Below are 25,413 nucleotides of genomic sequence, written 5' to 3'. Positions count from 1 at the left end.
AGTAAGGGGAGAAGTTGTTTTCCAAAAGGGGAGTACCATTGGTTTTTATCTGCGGATCCTATTATACGGGAGAGGTGGTAAACAAATGTGATCTCTTTTAAGCAGTTGATTCTCATAGGGGGAGAAGCAAGAGAGATATGTGATTCTCAACAGGAAATGTGGTTGTACAAAAGAAGATGAAACTACTTGAAGATATGTCCAGTCTAGAGGAACATCTATTTGGAATCTGGAAAATGTTAAATGTTATCCATAACTTTTCTGCTATTTACTTTGCATTTCTGTTTATATCTTTGTCTTATTTTTTAGTTGAGTTATCCTCTAGGTATTTGTTGTTATTGTCTAACAAACAAACAGGGGGAGATTGTTAGGCATATGGCATAGCCTATTTGTATATTCGAGGATTTAACTCAAACTCAAATAAGAATGTAATAAGTAACTCACAAAGTAACATCTGTCAAAGGATTCAGAAACAACGTTCATCTACAGACTTGAGGATTTAATTTACTGGAAGAAGTTCAAGAAATTCATCAACCCTTAGTGATACAAATCAATATTGTGGATTTAATTAAGTGACAGAGATCTTGTCAGAGTATCAGAAAATTACAAGGATTTAATCTGAAGAAAATCAAGTATCAAAGTCAAGACATGAAGAAACGTCACAGAAGTTAGTCACTCATGAACCAGACAGTACATCGAGTGTCAACATTGAAGTGGTGGAATTGATTCATTATTTTCAGTGATTTTCAGAAGATTTTCAGAAGAATGGTTGTTGTTCAAGATTAGTATTAATTCTCTATTAATTAATTAAGTCATATAGTTTAATTAAGAAAATAAATTATATTTGCAAAGATTAATTTATTGATTAATTGAATTAATTGATTAATTAATTCTGAATTAATATTAAGAATTTTCAGAATTTTAATTTGATTAAAATCAGTTTTAATTCAGCAAGACAATTGAAATTGAACTAGCATGACAATCTGGATTGTCATACCGATTGTCATGCCAGGCCTTTTTCAATTGTCTCACTGAAAGTTCTACTGTAAGGAGATAGTCTTGCTAGTTCAGTTTGATAGTCTTGCTAGTTCAACAGATAGTCTTGCCGAAAGTCATACTACCTTAAACTGATTGTCATACCGAAAGTTCTACTGGTTCCGCAAATTGTCTTGCTAATTCAATCGATTTTCATTCCAGTTCAAGTGATTATGTTGATTGAATTAAAAAGACAGAAGTAGCAGAAGACACAATCATCCAACAACACACAAATCAACCATTCAAGAACAAAAAGAAAAGAAGCAGCAAATATTTCATTTTAATCTGCAAACTTCAAGATCATCATTTCTAGTTTTAAAGTTAAATCCAAACAACTAGAAATCATTCTCTTGTTCTTGTGTAACTATCTAAGGAAACAAAATCCCTAGAACTTAATCTCAAATTGCGTTTAGCATTTGAATCTTTTTATTGCAAAAATAGAAAAAGTTCATGTCGAATTTATTCTAAATTTGTGATAATCTATTTGAGATTAATCCCTTGTAATCGATACCGTTGTTGTAACACTTTTCAAGTTTAATAATATTCTTATTTAACTTGAATTTTGTTTCACATTTTTATTCCGCATTAAATTCGATTATTTGGTATAGTTTGTATTCAACCCCCCTCTTCTACAAACACATTGGGACCTAACAATGTAGTAGATATGATATTTAACCGGTTAGGGTTTTTGGTTCGTGGTTTAAAGGCCCTAAACCAAGGAGCATAAACCTTAATTGTTGCTAGGGTTTAGGGCGGCCCTAAACCCTAGGAACCATAATTTATTTTCATGTTAGATTAGAATTTAACACTTTTTAATGTTTTAGGGTTCATTAATCCCCAAATTGGGTTTTAGAAGCGCTTAAATGAACTTGATATGATATGGAACGATTTAGCGTTTAAATGTAGTTGATATGATATTTAATTAGTTAGGGTTTATGGTTCGTGGTTTAGGGCCTTTAGGCCCTAAACCATGGAGCATAAACCCTAATTGTTGTTAGGGGAGCATAAACCCTAATTGTTGCTAGGATTTAGGGCCGTTATGCCCTAAACCCTAGAAACCAGAATTTATTTTCATGTTAGATTAGAATTTAACATTTTTTAATGTTTTAGGGTTGATTAACCCCCAAATTGGGTTTTAGAAGCGCTTAAATGAACTTGTTATGATACGGACTTTTAATTAAAATATGAAACTAACTGTTTATAGTCATGTCATTATAGGTGGCTTCATGGTCATTCCTACACTAGCACGAGTGGTCGTACCCTTTCAGCTATTCTGATGTTATTGGATGGGCTTGGACCATCTCAGTTTATATGGCAGCCATACTCTGCTGATGTCATTTATAAGCTTCCTGTATATTGTTTCACTGGTGAGCGTATTTGGCGCTACTGCGGGCCTTTGATTTATATTTTCATAGTCGAGCTTCACTGCCTTGATAGAGTTGGTAGACAGTTTGGGCTCGTGTAGACTATACAAGTTGATGTTGTTTACTTAGAGGTAGAGCATTATACAAACTTGAGGGGCAATGACAAAATCAGATGGATTCAGAAACATGCAGCTAGCATATCTATCTGGTCGCATCGTTTAGATCATTTGTTTGTTGGAGATGCGATTGTTGCCGAGAGTTCAGTGCCTGAGTACCATCCTTGGTATTTGGAGAGGACTGTTAGATTCATTTCACGTGTTGGTGCATTTAATCATCGCATTATAAGTTTTCTTCTTTTTCATTTAATTTATTGAATAGGTTGTTTTGCTTTCCTAGTTTCATCACAAATGCTTTAATAGTTTCTTTATTTCATAAAAGAATCGTGTAACTTGTGTGTCTTTTCTTTGTTTGTTTATTCAGGATCTTATGTTCAGGCAGATATCTGAGCGAACACAGGATATTCTTCCTGATGTTTCTCGTTATGCTGACCAGTGTTGTGATTTTTTCAGAGCCTACACATTACATGGTTTTGATGAGATGCCTGTGGAGGTTCGTAGAGCTAGGCAGTTGGAGGAGAGGCAGCAACCGGCCCGTCGAGGTAGACGTGGCGGTGGACGAGCTGCTGGTGGTAGGCGAGCTAGGATTTTGGTTGACGATGATCCTTTTGCTGCAAAGCTTGGAGCTGATGGTATTCCATTACATTCTGATTCTCATGATGTGCCCGAGTCATCTACTCATGCTCGTACTGATACTATGGCTACGGATCTTGGCGATGATCGGGATCCTCCTATACGTGATTATGTTGCTCATATTGTTTCTGTTCATGTGTCGGGATCATCTACTCGCTTCCAGCATGATTCTCAGATTCCGGATAGGTATGGATATGTTCCTCCTTTTGATCTTGGCTTGACTCCTACTCTTGAGCAGCCTCGTACCGAGGACCCTTCCACAGAGCAACCACGTACCGAGGACCCTTCCACTGAGCAGCCTCCTCCTCTGCATCGTTCTCACATGCCTACTGAGCATGTATCTATGGATTTCTCCATTCCATCATTCAGTCTCCATGTTACACCTACACCTCCTACTGATCCTGATGCCGGTACGGATGTCACTTCTTCACAGAGTACCCAGGACCGTCCCAGAAAGTATGGTCATTTCTACACTTCTCAGGGTAAACGGCGTTCAAAGAGAACTGCTAATCCTCCAAACTGTGGAACAGATGGGCAGAAGTGCGCGAAGAAATGAGGGTAAGCTTAACTTTAAGTTCTTAAGTGTGTGTGTGTTTAATTGTGTATGTTTAGTATGCATCTTAATTGTAAATTTAAGTGTTGAATTGTGTGTTACTTGTCAAATGTAATTTCTATTTTATACTATATATTTATAAAATTCATTTTTTATGCAGATGATGGATTGGATTGTGGATCATAGCAACTATGCGGATATCGAAAAATGCTAATGATATAGTTCCTTGTGCTTATTTTCACTATTTGTGTTATATTACAGTATTTCGTAATGTAGTTTGTATTGTAGTTATATTACTATGTTGATTTTGTTGACTGTGTTATATTATTGTGTTGTGTTGTGTTGTAGTTTGTTTTGTAATGTATTTGCTTAAGAAGTTAAGATATTTTATTAAGCAATTTTATTTTAACAAAACAGGGCTTTAAGATTTTTTTAAACAGAACAATATAAAACAAAAAAAAAGAAAATGGCAGATAAAACCACGTTTTGGTAGATGTAAGGCTAAACGGAACTTCGCCTTCCGTTTTACCTCTTTTTTAAAAAAATAAAACTAAACGGTTGATCGTCCTCCGTTTTATAAGATTTACATGATTTGGATATAAAACGGAAGTTCGTGTTCCGTTTTGACAGTTTTATTGTTTCGAATGGACCTCCTTTATTTGTTGAAATTTATTTACAAAAAAAAAAATCAACATGTCCATTGATTGAAACAAGTACGAGAGTTGTGGAAACTAGTTTGAGAGTTTCCGAGAGGAGTGGTAGTAGGGGTTTTGATTGTCAAACTACTAGTAGTATGTATGTTGGTGGTGATACGGTTAGTAGTAGAAGTTTGGATGCTTATAATGTTGTTGATTCGGCTTTGATTACACGGGAGGAGACATTGGAGCCAATGGAGTTGAGGGAGGGGATGATATTCGACTCAAAAAAAGTGCTGATGCATACGGTTAGAGACTTTCATATCCGGAATCATCAAGAGATTAAGGTGGTTAGATCAAGTGATGTGTATTGGATTGTTGTTTGTAAGAATAAGGATAGTGGTTGTGAATGGAGTTTAAAAGCTAGGTTGCGAAAATCACTTGAAAAATTTCAAATTATGGAAACTTCAGGACCACACACATGTTTGCGCACCACCGTTACTCAAGACCATCCTAATTTGACATCTTATGATATTCTTGAACTAGTTAAGGATTAAATCGTTGTGGATCCCATGGTTAAGGAAAAAGTGTTGATGGCCACGGTGAAAAGTATTTTTGGTTACCAACCGGGAAGAAAGAAGATTAGAGATGCGAAAAAGCTAGCAATGGATGAAAAACATGGTTCTTGGGAAGGTTCATATGAGGAACTCCCTTTTTTGATGGAAGCGTTTCAATGTTTTAATGTGGGAACCAAGGTTGATTGGTTTTTTAAGGAGGATGAGATGGAAGATCGTGGGAGCTTAGAGGTATTCTATCTCTTTATACTAGTATCGCATAGATTTTTAAATGATTTTCCATATTTATGTAATATTTTTGTAGTTAACGAGTATATTATGTCTTATTTGGAACATGAAGTGACATTCAAGAGACTCTTCTGGGCTTTCAAACCATGCATTGATGGATTTGAGCATTATATGCCTGTCATACATATAGATGGGACTCACCTATACGGTCCATATTCGGGTGTACTATTGAGTGCTGTGGTAGTGGATGGGTTTAGTCATATTCTTCCACTTGCATTTGCTATTGTCGAATTCGAGAATGTTTCTAGTTGGGGGTGGTTCATGGATAGATTGAGGAGGTTTGTGGCAGGTAGGAGACATGGGATTTGTGTAATTTCTGATAGACATGCTGGTATTATTGTTGCTATACAACAGATAAGATGGTGTGAGCCCCTTGACCATCATAGGTTTTGCATTAGACACTTGGCTGCAAATTTTTGTACTGCACATAGGAGAAAGGGTTTGAAAAATAGCTTAGTTGAGTTGGCTTCTCAGGTGCAAGAGAAGAAGTTTGAATTTTTATGGGAACAATTGTTGATTATGGAGCCTAGGACGGCAAAATGGTTTGAGGATAAACCATTAAGTAAATGGTCTTTAGCATATGATGGAGGGAAACATTATGGCATGATGACCACCAACCATGCGGAAAGTTGGAACAACGCGATCCTTGATGCTAGAAAACTCCCGATTAGTTCATTGGTTAGAGCACTATTTTTGAAGACGGTTGAGTATTTTGATGAAAGGCATTTGGAAATTGCAACCGAATTATCTAAAGGTCGATTGTTTACTAATCATGCAAGCAAGAGGTTGAGTCGGTCTATTGTGCGTGCTAGGGGTCATAGTGTTAAAGTTTATGATCGAAATTTATTGTTGTTTGAAGTAGTCACTAGAAAGGTTGACCAAAAGGGGGGGAATAAGCATACCGTTAGGATTCCCGAGTACTTGTGTTCTTGTGGGAAATGACAAACGTATCGTATTCCATGTTCTTATGTTATAGCATGTTGCGCGCATTTGAAATTGAGTCATGAATCGTTGGTTGACGAAATCCATAGGTTAGACAATGCATCGATGATTTACAATGGTATTTTCGAACCCATTCCGAGCAAATGAGATTCTCGTTGGTCGACGGGTATTAATTTCCCAACCGTGATACATGACAAAGATGTTGAGAAAAAGAAAGGAAGAAAGAAGTCGACGAGGTATCAAAATGCAATGGTTTTCAAGCACCCAAGGGGAAAAATGAGTTGTATTAGTGATTTGTTTAGTAATAATGATTCCTAAAAAATTGTATTGAATTTGAAGATTTTTATTACTTATTTTAATGTATTCGTGTGTTTTTTTATTTTCAATTTAATTATATGTTTTAATTCCATGAAATAGCAAGTTTTTATAATATTTTTATGTATTTTAGTAAAATTTTTTAAAAATTCCAGTAGCTGCTGAAAAGAGCAGAAGCTGCTGAAAAGAGCAGAAGCTGCTGAAGTTCAAGAAGTAAAAACGGAAGATTAAACCACATTTTGATTTAAATAAACAAAACGGTGCTTCGTCTTCCGTTTTAACTCTTTTAAAACCAAAGCAGTAAAACGTTTCTTTATAAAACATTTGCCTCTATAAAAAACAAAACAAATGAAGTAAAACGTTTTTTTAAAATCCGTTTATTTGTTAAAAAGGATAACGCCTCTTCGTATGCTGTTTTAGGAATTAAATAATATAAAACGTCATTTCGTGTTCCGTTTTACAGTATTATAATAGTATTTAAACGTCATTTAAAAAATAGACAGTATTTTAATAGTATTTATAATTTTTTTTTTAAAACCCCAAAACGAAAGACGAAATTCCGTTTTACCTTAAAAAGAAAAAACAAAACGGAACACGATGTTCTGTTAAGAGGTGATATATAGGACCATCTTTTTCAAAAATGATAATTTGGCCATTTTTTATGTCAAAGTGAAATATAGGGCCACCCCCGTACCTTATTCTCGTACTGCGGATTACAACGTGATACAGCATCCCTAAACGGCCAAAAGAGTAAAACTCACCAACTGTTTATGCAGGTTGTTGAATTTCCAAACACAAAAAAGTAAAATAATAATTTTCATTGCTTAAAAAATAAAAATCATTAAAACACATTTTTTTATAAAAAAAATCCATAATGACCCGAATTGAGGTCCGAACTTGAACCCGAAACAACCAAAAAGACACCAAGAATGAACATTCCTGAAACAAATAAATGTAGCAAGTCGAGCTTTTTGGGTCTTTTTCTTTTCATAACACACACTATAATTACAATCTTCGTTTCCGTTTATTTACAGTTTTAGATCTCAAATACCATATATAATCTGAATAATCACAAAAAACACCTCACAAAATCACTTTAATTCAGTCCTGAAATGTTTAATTTTAAGCAACACAAAACATCACAAAACGCCTCTTTTTAATCTAATCAACATTTCACTCTCGATCAAACTAAAAACCTAGGGTTTTGATATGGCGGACGGTGGCACTGCGATTCCTGCTTCTGTTATCCGCAATTTATCTGATAAGCTTTACGAAAAGCGAAAAAACGCTGCGTTAGAGGTACTTATGTGTGTAATTGTGTGTTTTTTGGTTAGGTTTTGTTAAATGATGGATCTGATGTGGCAGGTGGAAGGAGTTGTGAAGCAACTCACTGTGCTGGGAGATCACGACAAGATTACGGCTGTGATTAATTTGGTTACGAATGAGTTTACGTATTCGCCTCAGGCGAATCATAGGAAGGTTTGTTTGTTGTGATTAGTGATTGATTAGTGATTCATTTGCATTGGTGTTTGGATGTTTTGGTAGTGGAATTTATGTGTTGGTGTTGAAATTGGAGTTTACGGAATTTGAATTGGATTTTCAGGGAGGATTGATTGGCTTGGCTGCAGTGACGGTGGGACTGACTTCTGAAGCTGCACAGCATTTGGAGGTAAGTTAAAGGTTTTCGAGTTTTGTTATGTATTAATAAATGTTGGTAGTTTATTTAGTGAAATGCAGATAATTGATCTGGTGTGTTGTTAACTAGAAATTAATGCTTGTCGTGGCAAGTTGTTTACAATAATGAATGTTGGTAGTTGATTTTAGTAGATTGGGGAATAATGCTCTGGTGTGTTGTTGATTGGAATGTTTAAGAAAGCAATGCTTGTTGCGGAAAGTTGTTTGCAATAATTAAGTTATGCTGTTTAGGAGAATAATAGATACTTGCTACTTGATAAGATATCTACTTGTGAACTTAAGTTGGGACTTCGTAATGCCTATGATCTATTTTCTTTTGGCGACCATGATGTGTTAGAGTTAGTAACATGATGTGTCCTCTGTCCATATGTACATGAATAACCTTGGACGAGGATGAATACCCAGTGTGCAGATGCTAGATTTTGGTTAGCATTGTTGTTTTAACCAATACACGTGGTTTTGGTTTTAGTAGGATTGGCTGACAATGTGTACTTTTTCATAACAGAATGCAGCTAATATAATTTTTTGGTATTTCCTTTCTAAATTTTAACTTGAACTTGTAGCTGAAATAAAAGAGATGAGTATTAAAAATATATTGTCTTATAAAACCTTAAGTCTAATGGAATCTTAATAATATATATGTAATATTTCACCATTGATTTAGAGAGGGTTTTTGAACCTGTGTGTTCCAATTTTTTATTCGCAAATTTTTGTACGAACATTTTATTGTACAAGTCCTTGCGTATTTCCTTATATATGAGTAGAAATGCTGCAAATTTCCTTAGAAAGGAATAATATATAAAGAAACTTCTCAGCAAACCCAGACAGGCAAATATTAATGGAAACTGAAAACATACAGTTAAACCTCTTTAAAGTAATAGGGTCGGGACCAAGAAAAAATATTACTTTAGCGAGTTTATTACTTTACCGGGAGTAAAAATACACTGTGTCCATTATGCTGGGACCGGAGAACAATATTATTTTAGCGAGGTTATTACTTTATCGATTATTACTTCATCGAGGTTTAACTGTAGAAAGAAAAGGAAATCTAGGAAACAGGGTATCTCTTTTGTTGCTAGATTACCTTAACTTGGTGTATACATGTCCAAGTGTCAGATTAGGAAATATTTTCAAAATTCCAAAGAAAACCGATCCTTTTAAATTTTGGTACATGTTGACTTCTTACTGTTTTGACATATTTTATAGATTTTGGCCCAAAATGAAGAGTTGAGCTTCAACATCCGTGTATGAGTTTCGAATGTCGAACACTGGTACTTGAAGTGAATTAAAGAGTCAGGGTAATGTAGATTATATGATAATCAGTATTGTAACTTTAAATGTCAATAGTATAATGGAGCTTTGATCGCTTGCACATTTCTTCGCGAATAATATCATGAAAAACAACTTTTTAGAACCATATTACTAGTTTACTATCATTTAAGACAAAATAATTTTCTTGGATTTCTTACAGATGTTATTTTTTTTAATGGAAATTGTGATTCTTGATACCAAGAGTCACTCATAAGTGTTGCTGGAACTTGAAAGAGGTTTCTGTAATCTTAGAAAATGTTCTCTTCTGGACTGTCCTTCCCAAATGCATTCAGTCCAAAAATAACGTAAACCATATTAGTCAAACCTTAAGATCTACTGGGAAAATGGCTTTTCTGGCCAAGTTTCTTATTCTAAATTTGATCCCTCAAGATTTATTTTTTTGCTTTAATTTTTTTTTCCTGTTTCAGTAGAGGTGTTTGACAAAGTATCACCCTTGTTCTGATTTTTATTTTCTGTTTAATTTTACATAAAAAAAATTTCTGCTGGTTTCTGGATGGGCTGCATGGTTTCTTTTTGTACATGTTCCCCAACTTCCACACAAGGTGTCTAAAATCAATGATGAAATTGAAATGGAAACATTTTGTCATGAGAAAGTTTTGTTATGGCAGGAAGCCTTTTTTTGGCACCACGGCTCCCATTTGCACATTGTTTTTGGATTATCTACACCATTTTTTGTAGGCTGTAGCATATTGTACTGAACTTGAATTCAAAAAAATAAATGTGTCAGTAGACCGACTTTTTGAATGAGGGCTATTGTCACCGATAAGTCAGCTTAATCTTTTTCATGTCATTGATTTTTGATGGGTACTTGCAGTTTCTTCTCATTATAGAGAGAGATTACAAGCTCTAGTTATGATGTGTGTGAAAGTATTACCTACTTCGCAAAAGGTGTTATAAACATCATTCATCAATTATCTTGATATATAGGGAGCTCTGTGTTATTTTTTCTTATATAGATATTATATCATGAATTATGTTTCTCCTCCCTACTTATGTTTGTACTTAACACAGTTTTCTAGACAACCATTCTTCGATTTGGTAACATGTATAATGCATCAAACTACAAAGTACTTGTTTCTTTGGTGTGCTCATGATCCGTTAAATAAATGTGATCTTTCAGCAAATTGTACCACCAGTGATTAATTCTTTCTCCGATCAAGATAGTAGAGTTCGGTATTATGCGTGTGAAGCTCTATATAACATTGCTAAGGTCAGATTGAATTTAATTAGTATCTTGCAGTTTATTTTATTTTATTTTGTATTTTGCAGTTTTTTTCTCATCTTACCCCTTTTTGCAGGTTGTAAGGGGTGAATTCATCGTGTTCTTTAATCAGATCTTTGATGCTTTATGTAAACTTTCAGCAGACTCGGATGCCAATGTACAGAGTGCTGCTCATCTCTTAGATAGGCTTGTGAAGGTATAGGTCCTCTTTTCTTTTTTAGGATGTGTCTTATATATATTCATATTTTAACAGAGTGATTTCAATGTTGTTGTAAGCAGGACATTGTCACGGAGAGTGACCAATTCAGGTTCTCCATTTTATTAAATAGTATGGTTTTAATGTAAAGGAATAATATTGCACTTCTGCAGTAGGATGTTATATTTTTTATGGTTTTTTGATCAGCATTGAAGAATTTATACCATTATTGCGGGAGCGCATGAATGTCCTCAATCCTTATGTCCGCCAGTTCTTGGTAGGATGGATTACTGTATTGGACAGTGTTCCAGATATTGATATGTTGGGTTTTCTTCCTGATTTTCTTGATGGTAAACATTCTTAATTTAATTTTTGATAGATTCAACAATTCAATCGCTCTAGAAATAGCTTTGTACTTATATTCTGATGCAATATTAGGCCTGTTTAATATGTTAAGTGATTCGAGCCATGAAATACGACAACAAGCTGATTCTGCACTATCCGAGTTTCTTCAAGAGATTAAAAACTCTCCAGTAAGTATTCTCTTAGCACACACTCACCTGCAAGTATATTATGCTGCCTAAAATATTCTGAACCCCCTTTGCCTAAAAACAATTAATAAATTGAAACTGCCTTTCATAAATTGTCTACTTCTAGTGGCTCGTTTTAATGTGGTATCATACACTATCACTTGTACCGTGTGCCCTCTCTTCCCTGGAAAACACCACCTTTTTAGTTCTATATAGTTGCTGTTTTTGTGATCATACAAACAGTTGTTTTCAATCTTAGTGATTAGTCATAAGTAATGTTACATGAAACATATGTTACTTTATATGTATAGTTTTGACTCGATTAGTTCTTCCTGTGAAGTCTGTAGATTATGGTCGCATGGCTGAAATACTTGTTCAGAGGGCAGCTTCCGCAGATGAATTTACTCGATTGACTGCCATTACTTGGGTATGGATATTTAGACATCCAAATTCTTAAATTTATATATTGGTTTACTTTCTTGCTATAGTTTTCCTTTCTACCTTCGATTTTTTTTCACCTAGTAAGATGATTATTTAGCTAGATTTCAGTCATATCCTTCTAAATGTTATAACTTATTACTTGTCTTCAGATAAATGAGTTTGTGAAACTTGGTGGGAACCAGCTTGTTCCATACTATGCTGATATTCTAGGTGCCATTTTGCCTTGCATAGCCGATAAAGAAGAAAAAATACGAGTGGTAAGTTGATGGGTGTCCGTAAGATTTTTATACTTTTCATTTAAAGAAGTGAACATGTCCCAGTTCTCTTTGTGTTTGGTCTCTCTCATGCATCCCTGTACTTTTTTTGTGCAACATCTGTTGTTACAGATGCTTATTTCATTAATCTTCATCAGGTTGTTCGTGAAACTAATGAAGAACTTCGCACTATAAAGGCTCATCCAGTAGAAGGATTTGATGTGGGTGCAATTCTCTCTATCGCAAGGAGGTATATATTTGATACCAAACACAATGTTTTAGATGCTAATTATGCTGCTTTTGTATTGGTGAAATTGATACTGCCGTTATGGTACTCTCTTCACTTAAATGGTCCAGTAGGGCACGGCGCATAACCACGATGCACTTGCGTTAAAAAATCGTTTTGCATAGATGGGGTTTTGCTGAACTTATCCGTTTATTGTTTCATTTTTTAGCCAGTTGTCAAGTGAATGGGAGGCTACTCGAATTGAAGCATTGCACTGGATGTCAGCCTTGTTAAATAGACATCGGGATAAGGTAATAATAAATATGTTTGTCATCCTACTTGTTGCTGTCCCTTCTCTTGTTGATTTAATTGTAGAGATGCAGAACTAGATCAGATTAGGATGAAAAGAGAGAAATAATGACTCCTTTCTCGTGCGGGAAATGAAACTGTTAAATCATTCTAGGAGAGAATTTTTTTGATTTATAGAAACTTTTGATTTCTGGCATGCATAAGTTATGCAGCATAACAATGCTTTCTCTTTTCCTTATAGTTAGGATAGTGCACAACTGCACATTTACCACTGTTATTTTATTTGTTTATAGTGGACTTATTAATTTAGCTATCTACGGATAGGTCAATGTATTCTTTCTTTGTACTATTTTACTGTTGCATTATTCGTCTTTACATATTACCTTAAACATACCTCACTTTTGCCTCTCAATTTGTTTTTGCATCTAAACAGGTTCTAACTTTTCTGAACGATGTTTGTGACACTCTTCTGAAGGCACTATCAGACCCATCCGATGCGGTAATATTCCGTCTGCTCTCTCATTTACATGCAGATAGGTGGTTTTTTTTTTTAAATGTCCGTTTAATTTTATGGTCAGTCATTCTTCATCCTATGCCTTTCTGTATCTTGACATCCATCCAGTTGAGCTAATACCTTCAGTTAACTGTAGGCTTAGGTAGTAACAGTCTCATGCTCCGTCCTTCTATATATCAAAGACTTAGCGAGAATCTGGACCCTAACTTTCTCTATTCAGGGTCCTTCGCTCGAGTATTTAGCAGTGGTTAGGGTTCAAATTATTCAAATATTGAATTTTATATTAGTTTGAATGTTGAAGTCAAAATATTAAATGTTGGGGATCTATCTCATGCATGTAAATATGAGGTTCTAAATTGTTATTTGGCTTATAACTGAATGATGGAGCAAACTGCTCTTTTTTAAATTCCTATGGATATATTTTGGTATCTTTTCTCAGGTTGTGCTGCTGGTGCTCGAGGTGCATGCAGTGATAGCGAGAGAACCAAAGCATTTTCGGCAGCTTGTTGTATTTTTAGTCCATAATTTTCGTATTGACAATTCTTTGCTAGAAAAGTGAGTTCTCTCCCCATTCTCCTAGTTAGTACCCAATTAGCTGATATCCTTTGTGTAAGTTCCACTATTTTTGGATCAGTGATTTTTTTCATTTTATTTCTAGACGCGGTGCTTTGATAATACGTCGACTTTGTGTACTTCTGGATGCTGAAAGAGTTTACCTTGAGCTGTCCACAATACTCGAGGGTGAATCTGACCTGGATTTTGCATCTATTATGGTTCAGGTTGCAAAATGAAAAATCTATAAATTGTCATAGTTAATAACTTTTTAGTCCAGTACTCCAGTTTCATTAGCTATGGTGTATATGGTTTTAAAAAAAGAGTTATGCTACCAATCAGGCAAACCAAACACCACAGTACTTTGATAATATTCCGTGTGAAGTTACCTCCCCCCTACCCAAAAATAAACAAATGTAATGGTGTACATTAGAAGGTTTCGCGGTTAATGTCTTAGTGACACAGTTTGGCATTTTTATTTTGTGTTGCAGGCTTTGAATTTTATTTTACTTACTTCAACCGAGTTATCACACCTTCGAGATCTATTAAAAATATCCTTGGTCAATACAGCTGGAAAAGACTTGTATCTTGCCTTGTATGCTTCGTGGTGCCATTCACCCATGGCAATAATCAGTCTTTGCTTATTATCTCAGGCAAGAACTAACTTTGAGTTAGCCATTTCTCTATTTATGTTTTAATGTGTGTTATTATGTTATTGCTTTGACCAATCACTCCACATACGCGGTACTGATGCTCTATGTTATTGGCATTGATGTACTTATCTACAGACTTACCAGCATGCAACTTCTGTCATCCAGTCTCTGGTTGAAGAGGATATAAATGTTAAGTTTTTGGTTCAGCTGGACAAACTAATTAATCTAATGGAGACTCCAACATTCGCATTTCTTAGATTGCAGGTGCTTGAAACTAACCCAAAATTTAAAGTTCTATATAAAATTTTGTAGCTATACTACCTTTGTTGATCTTTCTCGAACTTCTTATATCTTCCTACATCACTCCATTTTTTTTGGTATAATGATAGTCGATAATCTTATTGTTCAATGAGGTTTATACTTGTGTATCTTGATCCATGAACACTTCATCTCTAATATGCTCTGCAATCTGCATAATATATCCTAAGCTAAAGTTCAATTACTCTGTGTTGGTAATCGAAATACTGAACACACGATAGCATCAGTATTTACAGTTGTTCACTGGTAATATTAGGCATACGTTTATTTACGACATCAATTATATCCAATCTGCCCTGTTCCCCTTAAATACTGCTCCGTTTCAAAATATATGGCACTTGAAATTTTTGAACACACTTCAAAGAGCTCTGACTTTGTACGTAAATTTTTTATTGTGTAAATAAAAAGATGAACAAGATATCATAGTTTAAAATTTTTTTACAAACAATAATTTTAACTACACGGTCCAAGCACTTTGAAGTATGTGCAAAAAGTTAGAAAGAAACGGAGGGAGGATAAGAGTTGTGTCATTTTGTGCCTTTGTTTTCACTTATCTGATTTCAGTGAGTGTTGGGATATCTTTGCGCAATACTTCAGTAGCTGCCTTTTACAAATGCAACAAATATTGTTTTTGTAGCAAGTTTCTTCTAGGTGTTTGGATAGTTGTAGGTAACTATATCTGTATTTGGTTACCACAAAGTTCAACTGCTGCTTTTGAGTTAAACCCACCCCAATGGCTTGGGGCGCCGCTATTTGGCACTGCCTTTGAGCTTCCATAGAAGCCTTTGTTTTTCAGGGGATCAAAACCCACAAAAGCTATTTAGACAAGCTAATGCTGGACAAGAAGGAAAAACAAAGAACGGCGGGTTTAAGTGAATTAACCACAGTGATCCAACCGGAATAGCATAAGAGTAGAATTGGCATGAATCACAACCATAACTGGAGAAACAATCTTCAAAACCAATTTATCATTCAGAGTCCTTTAATAATTATAGAATGCATATCCCTATAAAGGACCACCAAGAAAATCCTATAATAGAGGAATCAAATCCTTTTCTCATTCTAATTATCTAGAATTTTTCTATCGAGCTATTTATATAATTTAATTACACTCCATAATGAGTTGCAATTGAATTTGTCTAAATGTTAACATAAAATGAATACAATTTAATATTTTAAATTTTTTTGTTCCACACCACAAGCGCATTTTTTGACTATAATAGTTATACACCTTGTATGTTAGTCAGACCCATATTATTTCAGCTCCGAATTACTTTATAGCAAAGCAGTTCAAAGCTATTTAATTCTACTTGGGTTACATCTGTTAATAATTAGTTCTCACGAGACATGCAGGGCCAATATTTTACTTATCATTTACTTATGCAGTGATGGCCAGGGACTAAGTGATACTTTGTGACTCTACTCTCTCAGAACCCAGTTAATATGATTTAGATAGCTAGATTACAAGGCATTAAAAAAAATTCCTATTTAAGTTGAGTGTCCTCTCCGTGTAAATTTTTCTCTGTTGATGCTGTTGTTTGTTTAACTCTACAGCATACTTGTCATCTGTAAATACATAAAATGTTTGGTGGTAGGGACATTGAAATTTCTTTGCATCATAGCTGATAAATTTAGAAGTGGCCGTTGTAGTGTTTTTTTTATGTGAAAATCATGTTTATGTGTTGATTTCAGCTGCTGGAACCTGGAAAACACATATGGCTGCTGAAATCCTTGTATGGTCTTCTTATGCTGTTACCTCAGGTACTTTATTGTTTCTCTAAATTTTGCTTTGGGTTGAAAGAACAAAACTATATTATTCATTAGGTGCAATAGTCGTTGCTCTGCATCTTGAAGCTGTTAGATGATCATTCTAATGTTCTCCTGGAATTCAAAGAAATGAATGCTACAATATACACAAGACAGGGAACTTAAGAATAACTAAATAAGTTACCCGGACTCGGGTACGGGTGTCAGATACGGGTGCTGATCCAAGTGTCAGACTCTTAGTTTTTAAAATTATAGGATTCGTGGATATAGATCAAAAATTGGACACGGGTGCGGGGATTCGGCAAATGACCTTCACATAAGCGAAATTATACCTACTTTTTATGCACATTTGTAAATTCGTGTCTTCAACCACATAAAGTAAATATATACATAAAATATTAGTAACATAAATCAAAAGAATAACATGAAAATAGTAATCTATAGACATCCTTAAGTTGTTGCGAGGCCTTATAAATCATTTTGAACTAGATTTGTAAGGTCAAAGTGTCCGGTTTCCATCTAAAGGATCTGACACAGATTCCATACCCACACCCATGTCATGTCCGATGGACACGGGCATGAGGGCAAAATTGAAGAGTCCGGGTAACTTAGCTTAAAATAATGTGCAATACTTCTAATCACCGCATGGTTTACATCACTATCACTGTTAACTAAGAAAGGTGCCTAGCAGATTTTATATTGTACATACGTAAATGCACAAGCACCATATGATTCATTTTCCTTTTTAATTCTTCGGGTTATGTCCTATTACTGAAATTTCAGTACTCATGCTAACATGCCTCCACCGAGGCGTAAAATCTCTAGCTCCTGTTACCAAGTGTTGAGGGGTATCCTTTAGGCTGTGCCTTGCAGAGAGAATGGGTGTTCTTTGCTAGTAGCACCCATGGTATTTAGCAAGGAAACAAAAAGGAAAATATATGTCGAGTTTTATATATCTTACCTTAATTTATATAACATATGGTAATGTTCAGTGCTGCAGTCGACCTTCTCTTCTGATTCCTATTCTTGATTTCAAGCCACAACTATATTGTAGGCTAAATAATGTATTTAAACATTGATACTAGTCGGATAGCTGGTGTTTGTGTTTGGTATCAGCTTATTGAGTATTGCAGTGTAATTGTAAAATTAATGGATTAAGCTCTTATTATCGTTCTGATCCATTTAGTATGAATTCAGCAAAGTGCAGCCTTCAAAATTCTACGGACTCGACTAAAAACAGTACCATCCTATCGTTTTAGTGGAGACCAAATCAACGGATCATTGTCAGGAAATCCTTATGCAAATAAATATTACATGACCAGCGGATCTCATGTTCCTGAGGATGGCGAAATTGATGAAGATGCACATAATTCACAAAGTGGAATGAACTTTCCTGCAAGGTTGCAGCAGTTTAATCAAATGCAGCATCAACATCGTATGCTTTCCAGATCTGGAGCACCAGCCAGCAACAATTCGATGTTGGCATCTAAGGTCTACTTCCTAAATTTCTCTTTTCTGACTAATCTTTCTAGTGGGGCTTTGTGATGTTTTATTAGGATTCATGTTGACTGGATGCTGGTACTGTTTTTATAGTTGACGATGGATCTGTGAGATTTTTAGTACTATTAGAGTTTAAGAAATATTAAATCAGCATTAAATTTTTGGGTTATTTCAAAAAGAAATGGAATATTACGAAGGCGGTATTTCGTATTAATGCCTCAAGATTTGAGATGGCATAAACTGGGTACTGTAGAGAAAAAGTTTACGATCTATTGCAATCCATGAAATTTGATAAAGTCTTGTGATATTACTCCAGATAATATAGGACTAACCTTAAAAATCATTTGTGGCTTTGTCTTTTTCAAGTAGTGTTTTTGCCAAATTCATTTTTCTTTTGGATTATTCCTTAAAAGTTGCTTGTGACCTTATCTATTTGCATTACAAGTCATCGTTAGTTATTTTTTAACAGAACATTTAAGTTAATTTGGTCTTTCTAGGGGGTTACATTTATGACATTTTTTTAATAGGCAAGGACTATTAATTTGCATTAAGAGCAAGTTCAACAATATCCTAAATTGACGTCCTTAACTAAAATTTTGGGCATTATGAATAGATGATTACTCCAACAATGTCCTAGTGGTGCCTTAAAACACTATGACATCCATCACATGCCTTATTTCTAAGGCACTAATATGCATGTCCTATTTCATTTTTATCAATATAACAATTTATTTCCCTCCTCTACACTTCTCCCCTCTCATCTTTTCTCTTCCCTCCAATTATAATTCAAATATATTATTATTTTAATAATAAGGCTCAATTGTAAGGCATGTTTTTGGAGTTCAAATACCAAAACAATATCTTAAATCACTAGGACACTATATTTTATTGTACTTCTAACTTATAAGGCATTTACGAGAACATTGTTGGACTTGCTCTAAAGTTTAATAAACAGGGTATGTCTATCCTGAAGTTTGTAGACATGTCACATAAAAAAGAGTACAACAATAAATTAGCTGTTAACCAGTATGTTAAAATAAGCTGACATATGAACCAACTATTAAGGTGTACCGTGTATGTATTTATCTTAAAGGTTATTTAACTTTTATAATTGACAATTGTTATAGAATCTAATTTAGTCCAATACATCAATTTTTTAAAAGCAGTCTCTATTTGATCATCTCTAAATTGAGATAAAATGACATTCTACACTTAGTTCCATTCTGGTGCGGATAATATAGAAATATGTAGGCATTTTGAGTTTTTTTTATTGTTACAGTTTGGTTTAAACAAAGAGATTAAATTAGCTTACATGAGTCCAGCGAGGAGGTTGAAATCTTTTTTGTGGGGTAATCTAAAAAAACTAGTGTAATAGGGATGTTTAACCCCTCAACGATGTTCCTTAAAGAAGCCCTTGAACCATACTAAGTACCAACCATCTGAACTTTTGGAAGAAGTTTCTAGTGGGATTCAAAGTTTAAACCCACATCTTACTGTACCATGCAGTAAATTTTGTATTTTGCCAACTTGAAATTCAAAGCTACCAAATGAGGAATTCATATGAGCTATATATAATAATATTTCACGTTAAAAAAGGGCCTCGACAATCCTTTAGCTACGCCCCTGCCAAGTGCCAAAGCTAAAACTATTTATTCTCTTCTATTTATTACTCTCGTGAAATGATTTTTTGTTAATTTAAGCTAGTATATTTTTCCGTTTTTAATTATTCCTTTTGTGAAATAATTTTTTATTAATTTAAGTAAGTATATTTTTTTGTAGATCTTGACACTCATGATGGTAAAACCCTGTTTTTTTAAATTATTCCTTTTGTGAAATGATTTTTGTTAATTTAAGTAAGTATATTTTTCTATAGATCTTATTATGGAACTTAGACCGGCCACATATACTACCGAGGGGCCTTTACCACCAACAACACCTGACTGTTGAAAATCCATGGGCTGTGGGATGGGTGTATACTGGGGTTTTACGGAGTTCCTAATCATTATATGGGCTAGTAAGATCTACAAAAAATAACATAAGTGTCAACAAACCTCGCTTAAAACCCTAGTATACACCCAGCCCACAGCCCATTGATTTTCAACAGACCTCGCTAAGGTGATTCAGGTGTTGTTGGTGGTAAAGGCCCCTCAGTAGTATATGTGGAGTATTGGTGGAGTATATGTGGCCAGTCTGAGTTCCATAATAAGATCTATAAAAAAATATACGTACTTAAATAAACAAAAAATTATTTCACAAAAGGAATAATTAAAAAAAACAGGGTTTTACCATCATGAATGTCAAGATCTACATGAAAATATATTTACTTAAATTAACAAAAAATCATTTCAAAAAAGTAATAAATAGAAAGAAAAAAAATGGTTTTAGGGTTATCAAGGAAAAAATATTCAAAGCCACCAAATGGGATATCTTTTATTTGTCGGTTAGGTAGTTTTGGTTGAATTACTTTCAACAATAAATAAATAAATTAAGCAGAAGTTAGAAACTAATAACCTCCTGTTTATACCAGGCTCTAATTAATGTAAGCAAGCTAAAATCTGTAGTGATCAAACGAGCAGGTAAAATGCAAGAAAATGTAAAATTGATCAAAATGAGCAGATTATTTATGAAGTATATAGAGGAATCGCATCGCCTAGTAAAGGTGATCATTTATGGCCTTATGGGTAGGCGTCCACGTCGCCTTAATATTAACGGGATAGGATAATTAGGCGTCCGGTAGATGGATTAGGCGTCGCCTAGCCATAAACTAGGTGACTTAGGTGTCCAGCCATGGATATAAACGATTTTCCTATTACATAATTTTACTTTGCTAACTCCTATCATACAACTGTGTTATTAGTGCCATTCATAAAATTGTACTATTGCAGTTGATCCATTATTTTGATAACAAGAGTCTTAGAATTAAATAAGAAAATTGATAATTATCATTTAACTTGATCAAATAAACTAATCTTTATTAGTATAATTATTATTCAATATATTTTAAAATATATGTACATGATGGATTGTATTAGTATATTCCTATATATAGCTAAACGCCTAATGGACGCTCGCGCCTTAAGGCCTAGGTGTCCAAGTGGTTTCACCTTTAGGCTTTGGCCAGTATCGGAAGAGCATGGGATCCTGTAAATTGAAGTTAAACTGACAATAAATAAAAAATATAAGCGTGTCTCTTGCACCTCATTTTACCTGGTTTCTTTTGCACCTAACTCTGTGGCTTACATGTCATTATGTAGTGCTCCTGTCTTACTATACAAAGAAATTGGGCAGACCTATGTGCTAAATTCACGTGCATTTTACTATGTGCATGCTTAAATATTTGAATTACAAGAAAAATAAAGAGGAAAAAGAACAAAGGCTTTATTAAAAAAAGCAAAAACACCTAGATTGGCTTCCTGTCAATTCAGAAAAAGTAATAGTAATTAACGCTACAATAAACATCATTGTAGTTATTTTAGGAAACAAATGTTGACTGAGTTGAATGATCTCTTAATCAAAGGTGAAAAGCGTTTGATATAACTTTACACCTACATATTAGAACCTGATGTTTGAACCATAATCTTGTATATAAACTATTAGGTCTGCATCAGGAATTTTTTTTTGGGTTATGTAAGTTATTTCGCAGCCTATTGCTCACTTTAAGCTTCATTTGATTTTTCTGTTTTATCCCCAGATATTTCTTTCCATGGACTTCAGAAGAAACTAATAATAAACTAAAACTCAGCATAATTGTGTATGTGTCCAGTATATAGACAAGTCTATGAATTTTGAAAAAGGGAATATAGTTTTTTAATATTACTGTGACATGCTTCAGTTATACAACTGCACAATGAAGGAATTTAGCTGCAGGCTTCTGTGCAAAAAGAACACGAAATGTGTCGTGTAGCTACTTAGTATGGAAATCAATCCATACAGGAGAAGAGTTGAGTGGAATATAACATGATCTGTTTACTTCTATTTACCCTTATTATCTTATTACGGATATAATTTCCTAATAACATATTAACAATTGTACATTTCGCACGGAGAAATTCGCGTGCTTTATTTCTTACTTTATTTATGTAACTAATAAACTCTATGGTAGTTTTAGTTTCTATATGATATATTACTGTTTAAAGGGAGGGAGAGAATATAGCATTCAAGAAACAATGAGTAGCCTTTAATGCACAAGTGATGTGTGAGGATTAGCATGTGTTACATCGGAAGCATTCTGATCTCTGATATTGAAAGTGGAAGAAAATTTGAACATCTTTTTTATTTTTTAAATCTTCACCTGAGTGCTCATTTGAACGCCCATTTCTGATAATTCTACCATTGTAAATTTTAATTGAACTGATGAAAGACAAGTTTAGGGAAATGGTTGAATTTAGGCAATCAGCAAGTGGCTCGGATACCACTTAATGTAGGATAGGGTTCAAAAATGGTTGAAACAAGAGATAAAACCCATCTTACCAGTAAATTGTTAGTACACAAGTAAATCTGCAAATTTATTAATATTTAATATTCATCAATTCATGATATTCATCTCTCAAATGTTAAACATTACAATCGTTTAAGTGAACTTGGAGAAAAAGTAAAACTTTTAGATAAAAGGAAACTAATCCTAGTTACGTATGTAAGACCATATATCTTAATTCTGGAATATTCTTAGTTAGGCAATAAAAATATTTAATTACAAATACACTAAAATTTAGGTGTAAATATAAAAAGTTAACTAATATTATTATTAAATTATCTGCATCACAAACCCTTCTCGTTTTTTTGCCACTGCTCTACCTGCTTTAGATTGATTCCTAAAAAGAAAGGGTCCCTTGTGTTATTTACGCTATTTCATGTATTGAAAGTGTAGTGGTCGGATAATCAAGGTACATTTATGTCGCAAGCTGAAGCTCAGTGCAAAAATATTCAGTTAAGCCTTGATTATTGAAATGGGATCATAGTTCTGTGACAGTTGAAAACTTTGCTTTGTGAAATAATATTTAGAGACATATGAAGGCGCACGCGTGCAAACACACGGTCACAAAGACGCGCGCGTGCAAACACACGGTCACAAAGACGCGCGCGTGCAAACACACGGTCACAAAGACGCGCGCGCACACACATTGTCGGTAGCAGTTAATGCAGAATCTTTCATTTAATATCCGCCTGTATACTACATTCCCATTGTGGAATGGTTTTAAGGGTGATGGAGAAGTGGGGGGCACACACATGGTTACAAAAGGGCTTGTGCACACACACATCACTAGCAGCCACGCAGCATCTTTCAGTTAATATGTGCCCGAGTACTACATCCGAGATGTCGAATGGTTACAAGGTGGATTGGGAGATGGGGGTAGTGAGATACTTCAATATTGTTCTGCATTGCCTGTGGACGGTGGTGGCCATGTGATGTAAGAAGAACAATATCTGATCTGTGAGCAGCAAACTGATTCTCCAAGTTCAGTTTTTTGGTTCTTTAACTGTTGTCCACTTTTTGCCAATTGAAGTTGAAGCTGTTTTTCTAGTTAAAGTATTGTAACAAAATTGATAAATTATTCTAATGTTGTTACTCCTTGCTCGTTATCAGTTATATGTTTTCTATGTACTAGCATAAATCTTTTAATTAAGATTATTATGTTTACCAAACTTGTCGATAAGTTTATTTAGTAGCCTGAAATGAAATAAGATATAAATTTATGATGAACCATAGAGTTAATTGTTTTGACAGAGATGGTTGACGAATGTTCTGGAGGAACAATTATGTGTTGAGGATAGACCATGAGTATCCTTCTTATTATTAGAAGAGAATTTGTGTCGATGTATGTAAATGATATTGTTTTCATTTGTTTCCACCTTCCCCCTCTGAAGTCTATTGTTGTCAAATGATTTTGCAGGATGTGCAAAGTCCTGAAGAAGCTCCACGACCTTCTATGGTGCCAGAAATTAAAAGACCCCCGTCAAGATCAGCTCTTAGAGGTCCAGGCCAACGATAGCTTTGACAATTCTTTCCCTTGCCACAAAATGAGGCTGTTTCTGTAGACTGCTGATGCAAATCTCAGTGTTCAAAACATCCATGAGGTTAGTTCTGGTATAAAATGTAAATTGTATATCATAGTAGCTTTTTTAGTTTTACTTCCTACAAAGGTCAGGATGATGGGTTCAATGATTTCGAGTTGAGCCTTCCTAAGCTATTCTTTTTCCCCGTGAACGTCGCACATGCTCATATGCTTCTGTTATTTTTTCATTGGAAATCCATATGAGCTAGAGTTAGATATTAAATTTAGAAATTTCTGTTTGTTATATTATTAATGTGCGGCGACAAGTGCCCACAATAAAAAAAACAAAATCATTTGAATTATATATGTATACAGTTTGTTTTTTGGGCAGTTATGCACTATTACCATATAAACACTTTGCCCATATAACATTCAGACTAAGCTGCCAGTTTTGTATGTTTAATGGTGTGAATTGTAAGGCTTGAGGGCCTAGTTGAAGTTTATTTGAGTATTATATCTGCAGCATATTACAAGCTATTATCTATAGCTTAAATAGAGAATCATACAAACATATCAAATGGATCTCATACAGAAAACATAATTGCAATTCACGAATAAGATATGATGGTAATTAGAATTTGGTTTCTGGAAGGAAAAGTAAATAATTGGGTGAATAAACATTATACAGAGTGCAAGTAGAGAAAGTCACTCTGATATTGGTAGGTAATTGCTCAGGTCCTCATTATGAAATTTTATTTTATTTTTCTTTTAGAGGCTGTGTCAACCAATAAATTTTATTGTGGAAGATTATTTTCCTGTCTTAAATATATTCTTTGAATTAACAAGGTTATGACCAAATTGCCAACGGCTTTGTAAACTTATCTAGAACTCGTAGTTATGTACATGACAAAGAAGACATGTTTATAATATCACATTTTGGGTCAGCTACAATTCTGATAGAAGTAGATATTGAACTTGTGTTCTAACATGTACGTTGTAATTTGTTCCTTTCGTTATTATTTATATACCATATGTCTGAACCAGCAATTTTTATTTGTTATAGACTAATAGGTACATAATTTAAAAAATTTATCAGCATTTTTTGATATACACATCTATTCATTTCCATGATAATTCTGTCCTTATAGTTGATAGAATATTTGGATAGTATTTTAAGTTCTGTTCGTAACACTTGCAAAGTAAACCCATCTCCGCCATTTCTAATTCGTGAGTTATTTGTAAAGAACAACAAATAGGAGTAATACCAATTTCGTATTAGCGTGAAAAAAATATTTTGGTTTAAGAAAGGAAGCGGCTTTGAGAGCCAAACTAGTAAATATTTTGTTGTTTGCAATTGTTACAGCTTCCGCACCCACTGCTGACATTGGAGAGAAACAGAAAATCTAAGACAAACTCACAAACATCGTATTATTTAGAACCAAATTGAATACAACTGCA

The 25,413-nt window shown here is 34.3% G+C and overlaps 2 protein-coding genes across 2 annotated transcripts; both read left to right on the top strand.

Moving 5' to 3' along the window:
• The first annotated feature begins 4,905 nt into the window (after nucleotides 1–4,905).
• LOC141664731 (uncharacterized) lies at nucleotides 4,906–6,138 on the top strand. Its single transcript, XM_074470685.1, has one exon. The coding sequence runs from the start codon at nucleotides 4,906–4,908 to the stop codon at nucleotides 6,136–6,138; it is 1,233 nt and encodes a 410-aa protein (XP_074326786.1).
• A 1,277-nt stretch (nucleotides 6,139–7,415) lies between these two features.
• LOC141666542 (protein VAC14 homolog) lies at nucleotides 7,416–24,469 on the top strand. The gene is made up of 20 exons (XM_074472600.1): nucleotides 7,416–7,752; nucleotides 7,819–7,932; nucleotides 8,057–8,122; nucleotides 10,601–10,690; nucleotides 10,779–10,898; nucleotides 10,982–11,010; nucleotides 11,106–11,248; nucleotides 11,337–11,431; nucleotides 11,769–11,855; nucleotides 12,019–12,126; nucleotides 12,282–12,373; nucleotides 12,579–12,660; nucleotides 13,092–13,157; nucleotides 13,612–13,727; nucleotides 13,831–13,951; nucleotides 14,216–14,377; nucleotides 14,513–14,641; nucleotides 16,388–16,456; nucleotides 17,660–17,953; nucleotides 23,854–24,469. The coding sequence occupies exons 1-20, from the start codon at nucleotides 7,663–7,665 to the stop codon at nucleotides 23,950–23,952; spliced, it is 2,172 nt and encodes a 723-aa protein (XP_074328701.1). The 5' UTR covers nucleotides 7,416–7,662; the 3' UTR covers nucleotides 23,953–24,469.
• The last annotated feature ends 944 nt before the right edge of the window (nucleotides 24,470–25,413 follow it).

The sequence above is a fragment of the Apium graveolens genome, chromosome 6 (assembly GCF_009905375.1).
Source record: "Apium graveolens cultivar Ventura chromosome 6, ASM990537v1, whole genome shotgun sequence".
NCBI classification, from domain to species: Eukaryota; Viridiplantae; Streptophyta; class Magnoliopsida; order Apiales; family Apiaceae; genus Apium; species Apium graveolens.
The sequence above is the reverse complement of the archived record's forward strand: the minus strand, read 5'-3'. Positions and strand labels throughout refer to the sequence as shown.